Source organism: Phascolarctos cinereus, unplaced genomic scaffold (assembly GCF_003287225.1).
Source record: "Phascolarctos cinereus isolate Bilbo 61053 unplaced genomic scaffold, phaCin_HiC Scaffold_9;HRSCAF=440, whole genome shotgun sequence".
NCBI lineage: Eukaryota > Metazoa > Chordata > Mammalia > Diprotodontia > Phascolarctidae > Phascolarctos > Phascolarctos cinereus.
Genome location: NW_027556402.1, coordinates 30,156,155 through 30,174,657, shown reverse-complemented (window position 1 = coordinate 30,174,657; position 18,503 = coordinate 30,156,155). Strand labels below are relative to the sequence as shown.

At 37.7% G+C, this 18,503-nt stretch overlaps 1 protein-coding gene across 1 annotated transcript in view; it reads left to right on the top strand.

The window, feature by feature from the left end:
- NFKB1 (nuclear factor kappa B subunit 1) overlaps positions 1-18,503 on the top strand; it is a 159,613-nt gene that overhangs the window by 47,852 nt on the left and 93,258 nt on the right. Inside the window, 2 exon segments of the mRNA XM_020988300.2 lie at positions 3,642-3,682; positions 17,331-17,429. Of these exon segments, the coding sequence (XP_020843959.1) occupies positions 3,642-3,682; positions 17,331-17,429 (140 nt within the window).

Sequence of the window (18,503 nt, the reverse complement as noted above, 5' to 3'; positions counted from 1 at the left end):
ATTCTTGGCATTTCTTTTTATACCCAGTACTTAGCACAGTGCCTGGCATACCTTAGGTGCTTAATAGATGCTTGTTGACTGACCCGACTCTTCTGTGAGATGGGGATAATGATATTTGCATGAGCCTTCTTTCAGTATTGTCAGGAAAACCTTTTTGCAAACCTTGAAATGCTATATAAATGAGAACTGCTAAAAATACAACAGGTTGTCCTGAGATGATACAATTGGAAGTGCTGTTTTGACCTTGATTATATCCTATAGTCCCTGCTTCCAGGTAGGGGAACACTTAACACTAAGAAGACAGTCGTCCATAACTTCCTTTAAAAAAACCAAGGGGAGACCATACAGACTTTGTTGACAAGGATGATCGGTTCCTTGAGTTTTCTCCCTCTCCATCTTCTTACAATGTGAGCTATTTGTCTGAGGTCACAGGAATAGCTAGTAGAAGAGCCAGGATTTTTGACTGCCATAGAGATGTCCATTCTACTATGTGCTCACCTTGGTACACATACAAATGGTCATCCATGGCCAGGAAGTTATAGCAAGAGCCATGATAACTAGCATGATGGCTTTAATGTTTGCAAAGCATTTTATAGATATTATCTCTGTTTTCTCCCCACAACAGCCCTGGGATGTAGGTATTATTATTATTATCACCCTCATTTTACAGTTGAAGAAACAGGCCAACAAAGGATAAGGGACTTACTCAGGGTCACACAGCTAGTAAGTGAGTGTCTGAGGCTAGATTTGAATTCAAGTCTTCCTCCAGGCCTAAAGCTCTTAATCTGTCCACTGTTCCACCTAGCTAGGATGAAGCTACCCTAGGTCCTCCTCAGTAATGCTGACTGTATCACAGAAGGGTACTTGGATAGCTAGATCTTTTTATTTTCCCAGAGGAGCCAGAAGCTGGACATCTCATGTCAGCCAGAGTTCTGGGCATGAAGCTGATGGGGTGGGAGCAAAAGGATATAGTTGCTGTCTTTCTCTCTTTTGGGTGTAGAATAGAGCTGAAGGGCCATGTTTTGGGATGGAATGAGAGGCTGACTTATACATATTGTGAATTCAAGGACTGGGGAGAAAATAGCTCTTCTGCCCCAAAGATTTCCTAGATACCCCCTGAAATGTTTGCAAGCAGTTATTTATTTTTGTTGCATAAATATCCTCTTTTCAAATGCAAACACTCCTGGAAAGGGATGTGGGGTAAAGAAGAAGGGAGATTATCTTGCCTTAGTATGAATTAGTTCATATTGTTTTCCTCTTTGACACCTGAGTTCAGTTACACTGAAGAAATGACAGATTTTAGTTGAGGAAAGAGAGAAGGGGGGAAGGAGACAGAGACACAGATAAGAGAAAAAAAAAGAGCCACAGGGATGGGTGGGGAGAGACAGAGATCAGGTAGACGCAGACAGAGGTGAGAGAGAAAGAGACAGAAGGGCAGAGAGACAGATGAGAGAGACAAAGAGAGGGAAAGAGAAAGAGATGAGACAGATGCAGAGATAAGAGACAGAGACAGAAGGGGAGAGACAGAGATGAGAGAGATGGAGAAATAATGTGAGTGTATTTTACAGCTACTACTCCTGAGACATTAGGGACCTGCCAGAGGGAAGTAGAAGCAGAAGGGCTTGAGGACAATGAAAATCTGAGTAGTAACCAGCCAAGCAAGCAGTGAAAGAAAGATGGGAGAGGACCAAGTGCATATTCCGCCATTTTGTTTTCCCTGTCCTTTCTCTCTCCTGAGGGAAAAGGAGTCATATATCCAGAAGGGAAAGTAGGTGGAGGTGGGGGTTGGATCCAGGATTTGAACTCCCCATCTTGGAGGGACTCACAGTCAGTGGGAAGGGCATAGAAGGAAGGCCTGCTTGTCCTTTGATCTGGTTAGAGCTCATGCACTTGAGAGGCTGCAGTGGCCTCCTTTTCCAGTTTTTACCTGCTGGAGAATCCTTGTCCCGCGGTGAGGGCAGGTGTCTGAGGGAAGTTTCAGGACAGGCCCAGCTGTGAGCCCCCAGGGTGTAGATAGAAATGTTGCAGGTTCTTTGTCGTTACCTGTTGTTCAGTCATTTTTCAGTTGCGTCCAACTCTTCGTGGCCCCATTTGGGGTTTTCTTGGCAAAGATGCTGGAAAGGTCTATGAAAGTGAAGCAGGTTATCATCTAGATACTTATTATACTTTAAAGAAAGCTGTCTAATTACAAAGGCTTTCAGGGTCCATGCTAGCTGTCCAATCCCGTTACAAGAAGGTGAGATCACATTTATTTCCAGCAAAAGCCTCATGGCTCCTAGCCCTTCCCGAACAGATTGATGTTATATGGCATTGCTTTAAAAAAGAATTTATGACTCTCTTGTTTTTATGGTGTCTTTATTTCCAAATATATCTCTTCCCCCTTTCCTGGTAAGGGAGCCAACCCTGCTATGGAAGAATTAAAAAATAACAAGGGGAAAGGAACTCAGCAAGACCGAGCAATGTATCAGCTGAGTCTGATTTTATATTGAATTCCGAATTGTGGAAGAATTATGCTAGAATGGGATGCTAATATGGATCTTACCTAATGTCCTAAAAATTTTAGTGCAATTGTAAGCTTTAATGGTGTATTGTCAGAGCGTGCGCGTGCACGCACGCTCACACGTACACACACACACACACACACACACACACACAACACTACAGGATAAGGTCTTACAGGAAACTATTTAATTATTATCCCTGTTTCACTTTTATCCTTATTTTACTGTTATCGCTGAACATAAACTGCATTGAATTCTGAAATGTAAGGGAGATGTGATTTTCCATGAGAAACTTGTAATGGGTAATATTAGCGGAAGTACAAGCTCTTACCTCATGCAATCTAATGTGACATTTTCTTTGTTTCTCTGTAGGAAAATTTATAGTTTGTTGAATTATTTACCTGGGAAAGGGTAACCATCTAAGGTCATTCTAGATAAAAAAACATTTATCAGATGGCTCCAGTATTCCTGGGGGTTCTTTTATTTAGTGAAGAGCAGTCACTGAAATCAGGAGACATTAAATATATAAAAAGAGACTAAATTAAATTCTCAAGGAAATTTTGGTTTAAATGGATGGATGGATATAATAATAGAATATTTATTCAGTGCTTACATTTGCACATGCAGTCCCCATAGGTCCTCAGGTGCTCCCCTTTGACTGATTAAGGGCCACACTTAAGGACCTGGAGGGGATCCCCCCAAATGTGCCCTTGAGGCTGCTGGTTCCCCACCCCTGCACTATGCTAAGAACTGGAAATACAGACATGAACAAGCAGGGTAGTCCTTACCCTCAAGGAGCTTATATAAAGAGGAGTTAGAAATGGGGGAAGAATACCAGCTAGGTCGTGTGGCTGTAGATGGCCTAGGAGAGTGTCAGAGGCTTAGAACTGAACAAGATAAGTCCAGAGTTGTCCTGTCAAAGCCTGGGGTGGCTCTGGGGCAAAATCCCATTCTCAGGTTGGGAGGGAGTGGAGATAATGGCCCAAGTAGAGTAGAGTGGAGTGAAGAATATAGATGCAAAGCCTTTTTTAGTAGTATGTTTCATTTTTTTACTTGTTTTATGTTTTATGCCAAATTTGAGAAAAACCTCACAGTTACCTTTTTCTTTTGGTTTCTGTTATTTGTTTTTGTGTTTTTTAGCAGATGGCCCATACCTTCAAATATTAGAGCAACCTAAACAGGTAAGAAGATAAAAGGTGGGTTGGGAACTTTTAATGCTTAATAGAAACAAAATGGTGGATCAGTAAGTGTAATATAAAAATTTTTTAAGTGTTTTATTGATGCTTATTTTTTTTGCATCCCAGTGACTCCTTTCCTCAACAGAAGCACTCTCTTGAATAAAAGAAGCAGAATGCTAAAGTTTAAAGTGCTTGAGAAAATTTCATTCTGGAAATCATTTTTTTCTTTTTGAAATATTTTTAAAGTAAGAATTTAATAATCACCAGTCATCACATTTCGGTATACAAAGGAGAACAAGATAGAGGAATATATAAAAAATGAATTTCCATTAAAATTTTAAAAAATATATATTAAACTGTATTACTAGAAAATTGCCCCTATTTGTATCCCTTTCTGTATTATTTTTTGTATTTTTTAAAAAAAGTTTTATTGATACTTTTTTTTCTTTGTATTTTTCTCATGTCTTCCTAACTTAACCTCCTTTGAAACAAAAATGTATAGTTGAGGAAGAAAAATGAACATGTTGGCCATGTCTGAAATTGCTTATCACATTTTGTACCTCCAGTCCATCCCTTCTCTTTCAAGAGATGGGAGACACGCTTTGTCATCATTCTTTTGACATTCTGAACAGGCTTTTGAAAGATATATTTGAAATATTTTTGCTTTATTTTTTTTGAGGGGTTCATTGACCTCTTCAAGATTTCACCAATCTGCTAAAATGTGCCTATTTTCTCTTCGTTGAACCCCTGATGATTCAGTGGCACTAGGTCACAGTTCTGCAGTGTTTAATTATGTGGTACTTGCCTACATAGACCATCTTCACAAGACTGAAAATTAAATGAAAATATTTGATGTAAATATAAACTATATCAAACTTCCTACCATTTTCAGAAGAGGGGGAGGGGAGGAAGGGAGGTGGAAAAATTTGTAACTCAAAATCTTGTAAAAATGAATGCTAAAAATTTTCTTGACATATACCTGGGGAAAAAATAAAATACTATTTAAAAATTCTTGGTGTAAGACAAGAGTAGTAAAAAACATTTTACCACCTTTCTAGGGGTCTGCTAGGTACATACCATACTGTATTTTCTTTCTCTTTATCTGCCCCTTATATACTTTGCCACAGTGACCTCATATAGCATGTCATTAGTTCCGCAAAGACTCTACTTCTCTTGGGTAATGTTGAAAAAGCTATCCAATGGTTTGACATAAAAGTAGTTCTCTTAGCCTGTTAAGCTGAGGAAATCCAGACTGTGTTGCAAATGAAATTAAGAATAAAATGGATTTTTGTTCATTGAAATAAATTACACTTTTTAAAAAATAAAATTAAGCAAGAGATTTTTGTTAATAAAAAAATCATTTTAGCATTAAGTTAGAAATTATATACCTGCATATTAGATTATGATGTTGTTAAATATGCTTTTATATATTCATATGCTTAATAATATACTTAACTGTGTGTTTAATAATGTATTTATAATATGTACTTTTGTATACATTCCTAATAAAATAATTGTTAAAGAATGTGTCTCTTAAAATGCATACAGAAAATGTAACTGTACATTACCAGAAAAGGTTGACGTACTTTACTAAAACAAGTCATTCTCTTTGGTGGAATCTTGATCTATGGTGCCTTTCATGGACGAACAGAAATTCTTGAATATACAACTGCCAACGCAACCATTGCCCATATTGGTGTGATTTGATAATTCCTGTCTTGAGTGAAAGTAAAAATTATCTGTATAAGGAGGTTATGTCAAACCAGACTTCTCAACAGGATGGATCGTTGCCTTGGCTTTGAGGTTGATTACTCATTTTAAGCTAATGGAATGACTGCTGTGAACAACCATGGATTGCCAAACTTTTCATTGCAGAAAATCAGTATCAGAAATTTCATCAAAATCGTGAGTTTTGGGGCTTTTTTCCTTTCCTGAACATAGAGAGGAGCACTAGGGTTTGCCTCATTAAAGTCAGTTTTTGGAAGGAATCAGAATCCTAGAGTGTCAAAGCTTAACAGGGCCTCAGAGGTCATTGAGCGTAGGCTCTTGTTTTACAGATAACTTATGATACACCAACAATTTGTTAGGCTCCTCTTTGTCTTTGAGACTGTAATTAAGAATTAAAGAAAATCCACTTTATTTTTTATTGAAAAATAATTTTATTAATGTGGGATAGAGTACTGGACTTAGAATCAGGAAGACTCATCTTTGTGAGTTCAAATCTGGCCTCAAACACTTACTAGCAGCTTAACCCTGTTTGCCTCAGTTTCCTCATCTGTCAGATGAGCTGGAGAAGGAAATGGCAAACCACTTCCAAAACTTTGCCAAGAAAATGCCAAATGGGATCATAAAGAATTGGACATGACTGAAAAATGACTGAACTGGGACCATATGCATTTATAAGTGAACCTTTCCCTCCCCACCCCACCCAGTATCTAAAAGGAAACAGTAATCCGTGTATCGTCTAGAATATTTCTTAGTTTTTTGGTTTATTCATGGGCATCTTCACCTTGGGTTTTTTTCAAATGTCAGTGGGATATCATTTCATCAATATACAGCATGAATGTCTGAGAATATTCATTTCTGCTATGTGACATTATTCAACGGTGCTTTTCTAGAATTGCTAAATATTAATTTAAATTGTTCAGATTGGCTAGTACTCATGTGAATCTTTGTCTTCATGGCCACCCAGTTCTTGAGATTGAATGTTAAGAACTTCCTTGTTGCTTTTGTGGTTTATGGGTTTCTTTTTGATTTTTTAAAGTAAGTTACCAACACTTTTCTACAAGGAGCAGTTGTGGTTTTGGAACAATTCTCATCTTTAGTGATTAGTGTATCTCTAGAAACTGAAATCCTAAATAGTAAATCAAAGACAGTGGGGAGCACAAATGGTTTTTTCAGTCTCTTCCATTTAAAGGTTATGATCTTGGAAGAAGATGGAGGGAGCAGTGGGGGGAGTAGCAGCAAGATTTGTTTATTTGGACTCTAGCTTATAATTCTGCACTGATCTCTCATCAAGGAATGGAGAGTACCTCAGGAAGGCAGAGAAAGACACATTTGTCAGGAGACACGCTGACCTGACCTAGAAGACTTTTATTGAAAATTTAAGTGGTATGGAGACAAAAATCCCTGCAACACGATAGGATGGGAGTTGCCGAAGGGCCATATAAAATCAGAAAACTAAGGACAGGAAGGACAATTACTATAAGAAAGATGGAAAAGTAATGGAGGTATGCTCAATAAGTCACAGTAGAAAATAATAAGAAAGAAGGTCCTGAATAGGAACAATTATGCCCTCATAATTCTTGAGTAAAATTGAAGTGAATATGAAATTATTTTAATTCACTCTAGTACTTTAAAGATTTATAATTTTGTCAGTGTGAGTTTTTCCCCTACCTTATATATCGTGACCCTTCTCTGACTTAGACTTTCACTGTTTCCAGTTTTATAATTGGATGGGAAGAGGATTTTTCTCTATGGATACTTCTGTGATTTTTTCCCAATGAATTCCATCAGTCTTTGAGAATTGTGGCTAAATTAAAAAAAATTCATTATTGCACGTTTAAAAAAGGGACTCTCACTCATCCCATAAGTCCTACCTCTTAACAAATAAATACACTCCAGCAAAACAAATCAACATATTGTCCGTGTCCAAAGATGCGTGTCTCTTTCCACACCTTTATTCCACTTTCTTTCTGTTGAGAAACAGAAATCCTGTTTCAGCAACTGTCTTTTGAAGTCGTAAGTCGCCGTGTTGATCAGCATTCTGGAGTCTTTCAGTGGGGTTTTGTTTTACATTATTTTGGTCATTGTATAAATGCTCCTCCTGGTATTGTCTATTTCGTTCTGCGTTGCTTCATATTCATCTTCTACATTTCTTTGAATGCTCTATCTTTGTCATTTCTTAGAGCTCAATAAGATTTCACAATATTTGAATCCTGCAGTTTATTCAGCAATTCCCCAGTCAACTGGCATTTGTTTTCCCTTCCAATTCCTTGCTACTATAAAAAGTGTTGTTACACATTTGAAAAAAAAAAATATATATATGTATGTATATGGGACTTTTCTCTCTGTCCCTGACCCTCTTGGTGTAGATACCTGTTAGTGGTCTCCTTTGGTCAAAGAGTGTGTGCTTTTTTTTTTTTTTTGCTTTTTGGTGAGGCAATTGGGGTTAAGTGACTTGCCCAGGGTCATACAGCTAGTAAGTGTCAAGTGTCTGAGGTCAGATTTGAACTCAGGTCCTCCTGACTCCAGTGCTAGAGCTCTGTCCACTGCACCATCTAGCTCCCCCAGTATATGGTATTTGTGACTTTGGTTACAGTTCCTAATTGCTTTTCAGAATTGTTAGAATTCTTCATAGCTCTGTGAACAGTGCATTACTGTGCCTCTTTTCTAACATTTACTATTTTCATCTTTTTTCATCTTTTTTCATGTTTGCCAAATCTGATGGATGAAAAATTCAATCACAGAAATGATTTAATTTTCATTTCTCTTAGTGGTTTGTAGCATACTCTTATGTGGTTATTGATAGATGTTTTGAAAACTACCTATTTATATCTTTTAGTCATTTAGCTATTGGGGAATGACTCTAATTCTTATATAATTTATATCCATTTCCTGTAGATACTGGATACCAGGCCTTTGTCAGAAGTATTAGCTGCTAAGACCTTTTCCATATGCCCAAATTTATTTTTCATTCTGCAGCCAACCTGGTTAACCCTCAGACAAACTAGGCCCATACTTGAAATTTTTCCGGTGTTGTAAAACATGACAGAACTATTGTTTTCTTGGCATAGTCTTCAAGAACCCAGGGTCATCTTTGCGTATAAAACATAAGTAAAGATAAAACATGATACACAAGGAGATAATTTGATCACCAGGATTTTATGGTATAGAATTCATATCTGGGACAGTGGCAGTGGAAATCTATATGCAGTCAAAATACACATATCTAATAAAAGAGGGTAGGTGAGTTAAGAAGATGTGAAGCTTTATGAAATCCATGAATCCTAGAATAGAAAGTTAGTGTAGGGCATTTGTGTGCCTAAAAGGAGAGCTTGAAGTCATGGTGTTATTGGGGTATTGCACAGCCTACCTGGATAGTTGGAGGATATAGATAATGCTTTTTTTAATATTTTAAAAATATCAAGAATTTTCCTTACATGAATTTTCATATTTTAAAAATATGCTAATCAGTTTTGATTATTTTTAATTTTTTTCTTAAAAATATCCTTTGTTATATGGGAGAGAGATGATATAGAGGAAAATTTAGTTGGTATAAAAGCAAAAGATACCAATAAAATTTTTTTTAAATAAAAAAAAAACCAGGGATTTTTTTTCTGTGTGAACATTCCCTCCACTGTCTCACATTGAAAGCTTTCACAATTTTGTGTTCGTGATTAGCTTTGGCTTTAAAAAGGGGGGTGGGACAACTTTCTGGTGAAGAATCTCTTCATACTTAGCTGTGTTGGCCTTCACACATAGACCTGGCCCTGGGTCTGTTCTTGGGTCCCATCCAACTTAGAATGTCTTGCCCCAGCTTGTACTTTAGTGGCACGGTCTTGGAGACCCAGGGGAACTTTTGCATTTTGATTAACCATTGGGAAACTTTAGTGCAAGTGGGTGCTTTCTCAATACAGATCTTAAAACAGGTCACAAAACTGGCACATAGTAAAGTCAATCAGGGTGGGAGAAGAGAAAGGGGTCAACATTAAGGTAGCTAGGCATTTGATAAAAAAATCTTTTTTCCAGTAACAGTAGTACATTAGGTAAACTCTTGACTTTCTGTAATAATAATTTCAGTTCTCAGAAAGTAGCAAACATTTTCTGGACTCAATTCTGACCACTAAGGTGGAAACCATGGAGACCTTGGAAGAAAGATGCTACCATTGAGAGAAGTAATCTGTGTAGAGAAGGGGTTCACACTCTCCACCAGTAGTAACACCCACGGCAAGCCACCCAGGATGAAGGAGCAAGGCATCTTGAGGGAAGGACATAGGGCAGCATGTGGCAGATGGGTGATACCAGTACCAATCCCTTCTCTCAGACCCAGTGGAACAAAGCCCAGGATTTTGTATCCAGGTGTCCTGGGCTCAGATCACTAGCCCTCCTTCTTGGCTGGCCCCCACAACCTATATCAAGAGGCCTAATCCTTGTGGGGAAGCCCAGTGTCCCTTCCTACAACCACCAGTTGTCAAGGATGAGCAGGTTAAATTCAAGAACTGTGGGAATAGCAGCACATCCCTAAATCACCAACCCTGCTTCTAGCCCAGCCACCGAAGGAACTGTCCAGAGGAGCAATATTTGTGGAGATGTGACCAAGCAGTTTCATCTACAGGCACTTCAGCTCTACCTGAAGACCTGAAAAAGGAGGTTCTCACCACCAGTGTCCTGTTAAACACCAGAAAAGGTTGTGATTTTTTAAAATGGAAATGACATTAAAGATAATGCATTACAATCTGCTTTCCTGCTATACTTTCAGGATCACTAGACTTTTCATCCGATTTGCAGCTGAAACCTAGCCTTCTTGTAGTAGAATGTGAGCTTCTTGAGAACAGGGACTGCGTTGCTTTTCTCATTTTCTCATATTCTAGAGCACAGTGCTTTTTAACATAGCAAGTGCTCGATAAGGACTTTGAACCGTTCATGTCATCTTAGATTGAGGACCATCTAGGGTAATGGAAAGTAATTCTGGAGAGAGTCAGACATACGTCCTGGACTTTAGGAAAGCATACTTTAGAAAGTTCATGGTAAAGACAGACATGATCCCACAGTAAGAAACCTTCAAAGGGGAGATGGCTCAAGAATGTCAGATAACTTTAGGATTTTCCAAATATGTCATCATATTGCCTTATCAGACTTGTGGATAGGTGAACGATTTATGAATCAATAAGAGAGAGAGAGCAGAGTAAGGTATGAAATGGATAATTTTGATGACAAATTAACAAAATTTTGTACAAATAAAACCATTGTAGCTAAGATCAGAAGGAGAGCAGAAAATTGGGAAAACGTTTTTATAGACAGTTTCTCAGATAAAAGTCTCATATCTCAAATATGTAAAGAACTTTGTCAAATCTCTAAGAACACAAGTCATTCTCAATTGGTAAATGGTCAAAGGATATAAACAGTCAGTTTTCCCATACCACTATTAGGTTTGTTTCCCAAGATGATTAGGGAAAGAGGAAAAGAGCCTATATGTTCTAAAAATATTTATAGCAGCTCTCTTTGTGGTGGCAAAGAACTAGAAATTGCAGGGATGCCCATCAAGTGGGGAATGGCTGAACAAGTTGTATGTGATTGTGATGGAATACTATTGTGCTATAAGAAATGACGAGCTTGATGATCTTAGGAAAACATGGAAAGACTTGCACAAAATAATGAAGAGCAAAAGAAGCCGAATGATGTATACAGTAACAGCAGTGTTGTTTTAAGAACAACTTTAAATGATCATATAATTTTGACTATTATAAATGCCCTACTACAAAGGACCTATGTGTTACCTGCATCTGGAAAAAGAACTTATAAGTAGAAGTATGTAGAATATTACATATATACATATATACATATATATACACACACACACACACACACACACACGCACACACACATATAATACATATATATAAAACACATATATGTATATATTTTTGTCTAGTGGTAACCATCTCTAGGGTGAGGGAGGAAGAAAGTTATATGATAACTTATTTATTTAAAAGGAAAAGCAAAGTTGTACAGTTTCATATGCAAAGAAAAAAAAGACTTCAAAATTGAGAAGGCAGAAGTTTTACCAATGGTTAAAGGTGATTTTGGCTATGATGTTGTTTACAGCATTATAATTATTTATCTATGTAAAAAAAAAGGATGTCAGATAATATCACTATGGTCAATTCACACATTCCAGGCACATTTCCATTGTGCTTTGTGTCATCTTGACATTTTTATTCTTCTAAGATCATGTGTTATGATACAATCTCACTGGAAGAACATTGGACTTGAAGAGATAGGATTTTGTGGTAGTGATCACTATGGGATCATTTAAAATATTGCCTGTTTTGTTAGATGCATATATTTCGACCTGGTCTCCCAGTTCAATTCTATTCTCAACTTATTATCTGTCTGAAAGCATCTGTCCAAAGTACATAGTTTTATAGATAGGTGAACTAATTGGACTGCCTTACCAGTTTCACATCAGAATGTGGACAATATGTTTTTCATCACTTTTCTCCTTTTTGGGGATTTCTTCAAGAAGTTTCAGTATTCCTGTGAGACTCAAAACAACTAGGACAGTGTCATATTGTGAATAGAAGCTTTGGAAACTCTTCACATCAATAGGGGATTCTTTTGTAGGGTCTCTGCCTGGAACATTTCTATGACACACATATACACCTTGGGTATGTGTATTTCTCTCTGTTCTGTACCTCACCAGATGTCAGTCCTTAGTAGATTGTTGAACAGAGTTAATCTTATGATCGCATCTTTTACAGAATCTTTGTATAAGGTGCTTTAAGCCCCAGTCCTATGTGCTTAATGTAATATGGCACCTTGGCTGAGGAGGAGTCTTTCTTCAAAAGCTGTACTTTGTTTCATTGAGGTAGATTTTTGTTGTTCAGCCATTTTTCAGTTGTGTCTGAGTCTTTATGACGCCATTTGGGATTTTATTGGCAAAGATACTGGAGTGGTTTACTGTTTTCCTTCTCCAGCTCGTTTTATGAATGAAGAACTGAGGCAAACAGGGCTAAGTGACTTGCCCAGTCACACAGCTAATAAGTGTCTGAGGCCAGATTTGAACTAAGGAAGATGAGTCTTCCTGACTCCAGGCCTGGAGCTCTATCCGTTGTGCCACCTAGCTGCCCATTAAGTCAAATACTCTTTTTAAGAAAGTTTTTATTTATGTTTTTGTTAGTTTTTTGTTGATATGTCACTTTTTCGATGATTTTTTTCAAGTATAGTTGGGTCTCTATACTGCAGTGAGTTTAGTGATCATAATGATGGGATCTTTTACAAAAAATAATCTTCAAAGTCCGTCTTTTCCTATTTCATGTTGTCAAAGATCTACTCAATGGGTATATAGATGTTTCTCATAAAGAATTTTTTTAGAGATTAGAAATTAAGCTGTAGATGAATTTCTTCTTAATTGCTTTTTTTTTTGTTTTTGCTGAGTCAGTCAGGGTTAAGTGACTTGCCCAGGGTCACATAGCTAGTGTCAAGTGTCTGAGGCCAGATTTGAACTCAAGTCCTCCTGACTCCAAGGCCAGAGCTCTATCCACTCTGCCACTTACCTGCCCCCATTAAATGCTTTTTTGAGGGGGATATAGTGAACTATCTGTGATCCCTTTCATTATTTTGCAATCTCCTCTGATATTTTAAAGATGTCCTAAATATTGATCCCTGAACACATTAGATGTTTGCTTTGCCTTTTGTAGGAGTTACTTCTGTATGTATTTGGCCAGGTTCAGCCTCTTAAGTACCTTCTTGGTTTCCTTTTATAGTATTGAGGTCATAGAATTGAAATATATGGACCTATTATTGTTGCTAATGAAAATATATTACCATAACATATTGGCAGTTCTGTTTTGTTTCACATCTGTCTGGTGTCATTCTGTTTTGATTAACACCTGTCCTCAAGGTGATCTACCTTAACTGAGTCTAATACCAAATTTTTTCAAGCTTCTTTTCTTTTCAGTTTTTTTTTTTTAATAATTTGTAATGTTTTACACATGAATTCACAATCTAAATTAGTTACCTTTGGCTGCCATACCTGTCCACTTAGCAAAGAGATAGTTGGCTGAGGACGTTTCTGGGTTTGCTTATGTTCTCTTCGCTATGACAGCTGTTTCTCAGTGGTTAAACTTTTCTAGGAAAAGTTTAAACAGGTCAGGTTAGAGCTGTTGTAACCCAATGCAATGCTATCTTTTCATCTGTATACTTTCTTCCAATTTAGTGTTTGTTTTGAACTTTGCTCTAACCAGACAGGATCTACTGACTGTAACATAGACAATTAATTTCCTGTCTGTTTACTTACATTTATGTAACACTTTAAGGTTCATAAATATAGTCCACTTCACTTTTTATTATGGTATTTAGTGTTGGCCAGTTCCAGTGACTTCCAGCTCTCCTTTAAGTATTTGTAATGGTGTTAAATCTTGTCATTTACACAAGATCTTTTGCATCCATCCCCTTCTCTCCATTAATACAGCCAACATTCTAGTTCAGGCACTTATTATTTCATGTCTGAACTATTGCAATAGATTTCTGAAATTGTTCTCCCTGCCTCATCTGTTCTCACTAAAAACATCCTCCCCATAGCTGCAAAGGTGACTGTTTTTCTGCACAGATCTGACCGCATCTCTTTCTCCTCTCTTCAAACTCTGACTCCCAGTTAATTCTAAGATAAAATAAGTCCTCTATTTAGCATTAAAATCCTTCACAAACCGATCCCAACCTGCTCTTCCAGTTTGGTTGAGCATATGACATGCTGATTGCTCTGTTACTAGAAGTGTCTAAATTGATGGGATGTCAAAGCGTTGGGAGATTCTTACATTGGTCGAATTTTGGAAAGCATCAGTATAGAAGTGGAAGGGTTAGAAGTCATCTGGTCCAATTGTCTCATTTATACCGGAGGAATCAGAGGCCTGGAGAAGCCTTGGCCAGGATTACCCGGCAAGTAATTTATGGCAAAACTAGAATTCCAGCTCTGTGCCGCTTCTCTGCAATCCCAGATTCTGGGGAGACACTGGAGTCTATTAGACTGCCTTCCAGCTGAGGGGAGGGACAATTCAATTGGGTTCAATAAACATTATTAAGCACCTGGCTACTACCTACTAGGTATCAGGCACTGTGCTAAGCTGGGGATAGAAATAATAAAAAGAAAAAGTCCCTGCCTTCTAGGAGCTTACAATCTAATGGGGAAAGATAATACACAAAAGGATGCTGGAAAGCATAGGGATTGGTGATGGTGGTAGGGGGGATTCCAATTTATTGTATCTCCCCATATCTTTTTCTAAATGAAATCATTCTCATTCTTTATTTCTCCCTTCTCACTTCTCACACTCACACAAATACTAGTTATTTAGAACCATAGAATTTTGAGACTGGAAGAAACTATTCGTAAAAACCTAGTTCATCCCCATCATTTTACAGGTGAGGAAACAGTGCATTCATGATGGCATAGTGGATAGAGTATTGGGCTTGAAGTCAGGAAGATGCATCATCCTGAGTTCAAATCTGGGTTCAGACACTAGCTGTATGACCCTGGACAAGTCACTTAACCCTGTTTGCCTCCATTTCCTGATCTATAGAATGAATTGGAGAAGGAAAAGGTAATGGCAAACCACTCCAGTATCTTTGCCAAGAAAACCCCAAATGGGATTGTGAAGAGTTGGACATGATTGAAATGCTTCAACAGCGACAACAAAAACCCAAAATGCTTTTCAGAATTTAAGCTTGTATTACTTTACTGGCTAAATGCCTCCACCATAGGAGGCAGAAAATGACCTTTCATATCATTTAGTTTTTCTTTGCCATATCAGTTACGATCACAGATTTACACCTGAAAAAGACCTGAGAAATCATCTAAACTAAGTCTTAATTTGACAGATGTGCAGGCTGAGGTCCAGCGAGCATAAGTGCCCTCCAGGTCACTTGTCACACTTTACTACCAAGTTGGTTACACAAATAATGAGTAGAGCTTCTATTGATATTCAAACCTGACACTCCAAATCTAGCACGTTTTCTACCCACCCTGATGCCAAAATAGAACAATTTTCCTCTTAGAGGATTTTGGATTGCTTCGAGAATTCCTCTAGGAGTCTACATTAAGCTTATCCCCAAACCATCTTTTCACTCATCATGAAAGGAATGAATAGATGGGTGGATGGATGGATGGATGGATGGATGGATGGATGGATGGATGGATGAAAGCATTTATAAGCATTTCCTGTATGTGAAGCTCTGGGCTAAAGTTAGGAATACAAATCCAAAAGAGATGAAACTTCTTGAGTAAGGCAGAAACAGCCTTTCAAACACTTGAAAAAAACTACCAGAGGAAGAGGATAGATGCAAGTCTAATGATGATCAAAGAGCATTTATTAAGCTCCTACTATGTGCCACTACTAAGAAAAGCAGGCTACAGTCCCTGCTGTCACAGTTTAATGGGAGAGATCACACACAAATGTGCGAACTAGGTATGTATACAGAATAAATTGGAGATAATCTGCAGAGAGACAGCAATAGCAATAAATTGGATCAGGAACTTTTATTAATAAGGACAATGTTTATACTTTTGATAACAGTTAATAGTTATACATTTGATCCTTTAAATAACCTTGTGATGTGATTATTAGATACTGTCCTCATTTTACAGATGAGGAAGCTGAGGCACAGAAGAGTTAAGTAACACAGGGTCACACATTCTAGTAAATTTCTGAGGCAGAATTTGAACTTGGATCTTACTGACCTCCGTGTCTTTTCTTCTATCCACTGTACCACTTAGCTGTGTAAAATGGTGGAAATGGAAGAGAAGGAGAAATAAATTAATTTGTTGTTGCATCATATCTGACTCTTCATGTCCCCATGGGCGATAGTGTCATTGGGGTTTTCTTGACAAGGTCCTGGGGTGGTTTGCCATTTCCTTCTCCAGTGGATTAAGTCAAGCAGAGGTTAAATGGTTTACCCAAGGTCACATAGCTATTCAATGTGTCTTAGACTGGATTTGAGCTTAGTCCTTCCTGACTCCAGGCTCAGCCCTCTATCCACTCTGCCACTTAGCTGCCTTCATATAAATTGATATCAGATGTTAATTCTCATTAATGGTACCAGACTATATTTTTCTTTGTTTCCTTAAATCTACTTAAGGCGGTATGACTTCGATAAGATGGCAGTTTACTCTGAATTAAGTGAAACCTAGACAGCATACCAGCGCCATGCCAGGAAATTGAATTGCTTCCATTTGAATTATCTTAGGAAAATTCTGAAGATCAGCTGACAGGACAAGATACCAGATGCTGAGATCTTCTTGAACTAAACTGCCAAGCATTCAAACTCTGTTTCAGAGAGCGTCATTCCGATGGGCTGACCACATTGTTTGAAGGAAAAACACGTGCTTGCCAAAAAGAATATTTTATGGAGAACTCACACAGAGCAGCATTCGCATCGTGGTCAGATGAAGTGATACAAGGACACTCTTAAGGTCTCTCCTACGAACTTTGGGACTGATTGTGTGACATGGGAGACACCGGCATAGGTCTGCTCAGCATGGCGTGCCCACATCAGAGAAGGTGGTGTGCTCTATGAGCAAAACAGAATTGAAGTCACTCAAAAGAAATTCAAGATGCGCAAACTTAGAGAATTTGCCCTAGATGTTCACATGGACTCTTTGTGCCCGACCTGTGGTAGAACATTCCGAACTTGTATAGGTCTGATCAGCCACAGTCGGACATGCTGAAACTTGACTCTGGAATATTGATGCCGTTTTGGTCCTCTTCAAAAACTAAGGACAATGACCAAGTTAAGCAATCGTGATTATAAATTTTATCGTCACTTCCAACTTGTAGTCAGTTGCCATAAGAACCTTAAATTGTTTTTTTTCACCTGTCGTTGTAATTCTTTAGTTCAGCATTTTTTACACCAGTTTGTTTTGTGTTAATCTTTGCAGAGGGGGTTTCGTTTCCGTTATGTGTGTGAAGGACCATCCCATGGAGGACTTCCTGGTGCTTCTAGTGAAAAGAACAAGAAATCATACCCACAAGTTAAAGTAAGTTTGTGGTTCTTTTTCTACCAGACTATGCCTTATGGTTGTTAATTCTGGGAGATTTGATGACCTGTGAGCAGGAACAGGGATTGGTCTTCTTAAAACCCAACAGGCCAAATACTTACTCTTAGCTGTCCACATAAAAATTTTGCTTAAAACAAAGGTGGTTGGTGACATCTAGGACTTATATTCTGTGAAAGGAGGGTGATGGAATGTAAAAGTGTTATTAGTATTTCCATTAAATATGGTTTTTAGGTCATTTACATTATTTTGGTTATGAACACATTTTCACTTTGTTCAATTTCAGTGGCTTTCAGTTGTCTTGAAAATTAGTATAATTAGTGTAAGAAAATGTACTTTATTGAATTGCATAGGTTAGCACTGCCTTCAGATTTATGGAGCAAAATCTTAACCTTTACACTTTCTCCATAGAGATTCAGTGAGATAAATGCAAATATTTATTTAAAAGGGCACCCCAAACAAGTAACTACTTCTGTCACATGAATTTTAGTCTTATTGTCAATATGTCCTAATATTCTTTGATTGGATTAAGCTTGTTTACTTACATAAAAATTAATTTGTCTTATTTTAACAATAATACAATAGCATCTTACTTTATTCATTTTGTAGGTGTCTTTTCTTTCTGTTGTTGGTGGTATTAATTTGAGTCAGTGGGCATAATACCAAATTGTTGGAGTCATTTTGAAAATTTTGGTCTTTGTTTCATAATTTAAGAACAGTATGTATGATTATTATCTGAGTTTCCAGAACATAAAATACTTTTACTTTAGGAAAAGCACTCTAGATAAGGGAAGGCCCTCAGTAAAAACCTCAAGTGGAGAAGCAAGTCTCTAATCTAATTAATTCCTTTTGCTAGTTTTCTCCCTCAGTGGCATTCTGTCCCCAAGCCTTCATTTCTATGTATTCAGTGCCCGTCTGCCTTCTGACCCCACCCCTACCCTTCCTTCAAATTAGGTAAGGATCTTATATCATTTAGCCCTTTAGCCAAAACTCATTCATATCATTCACTTTCTTGGTTACATTTGAATGTTTTAGGCTTCTTCTTTCTAAGTGTGG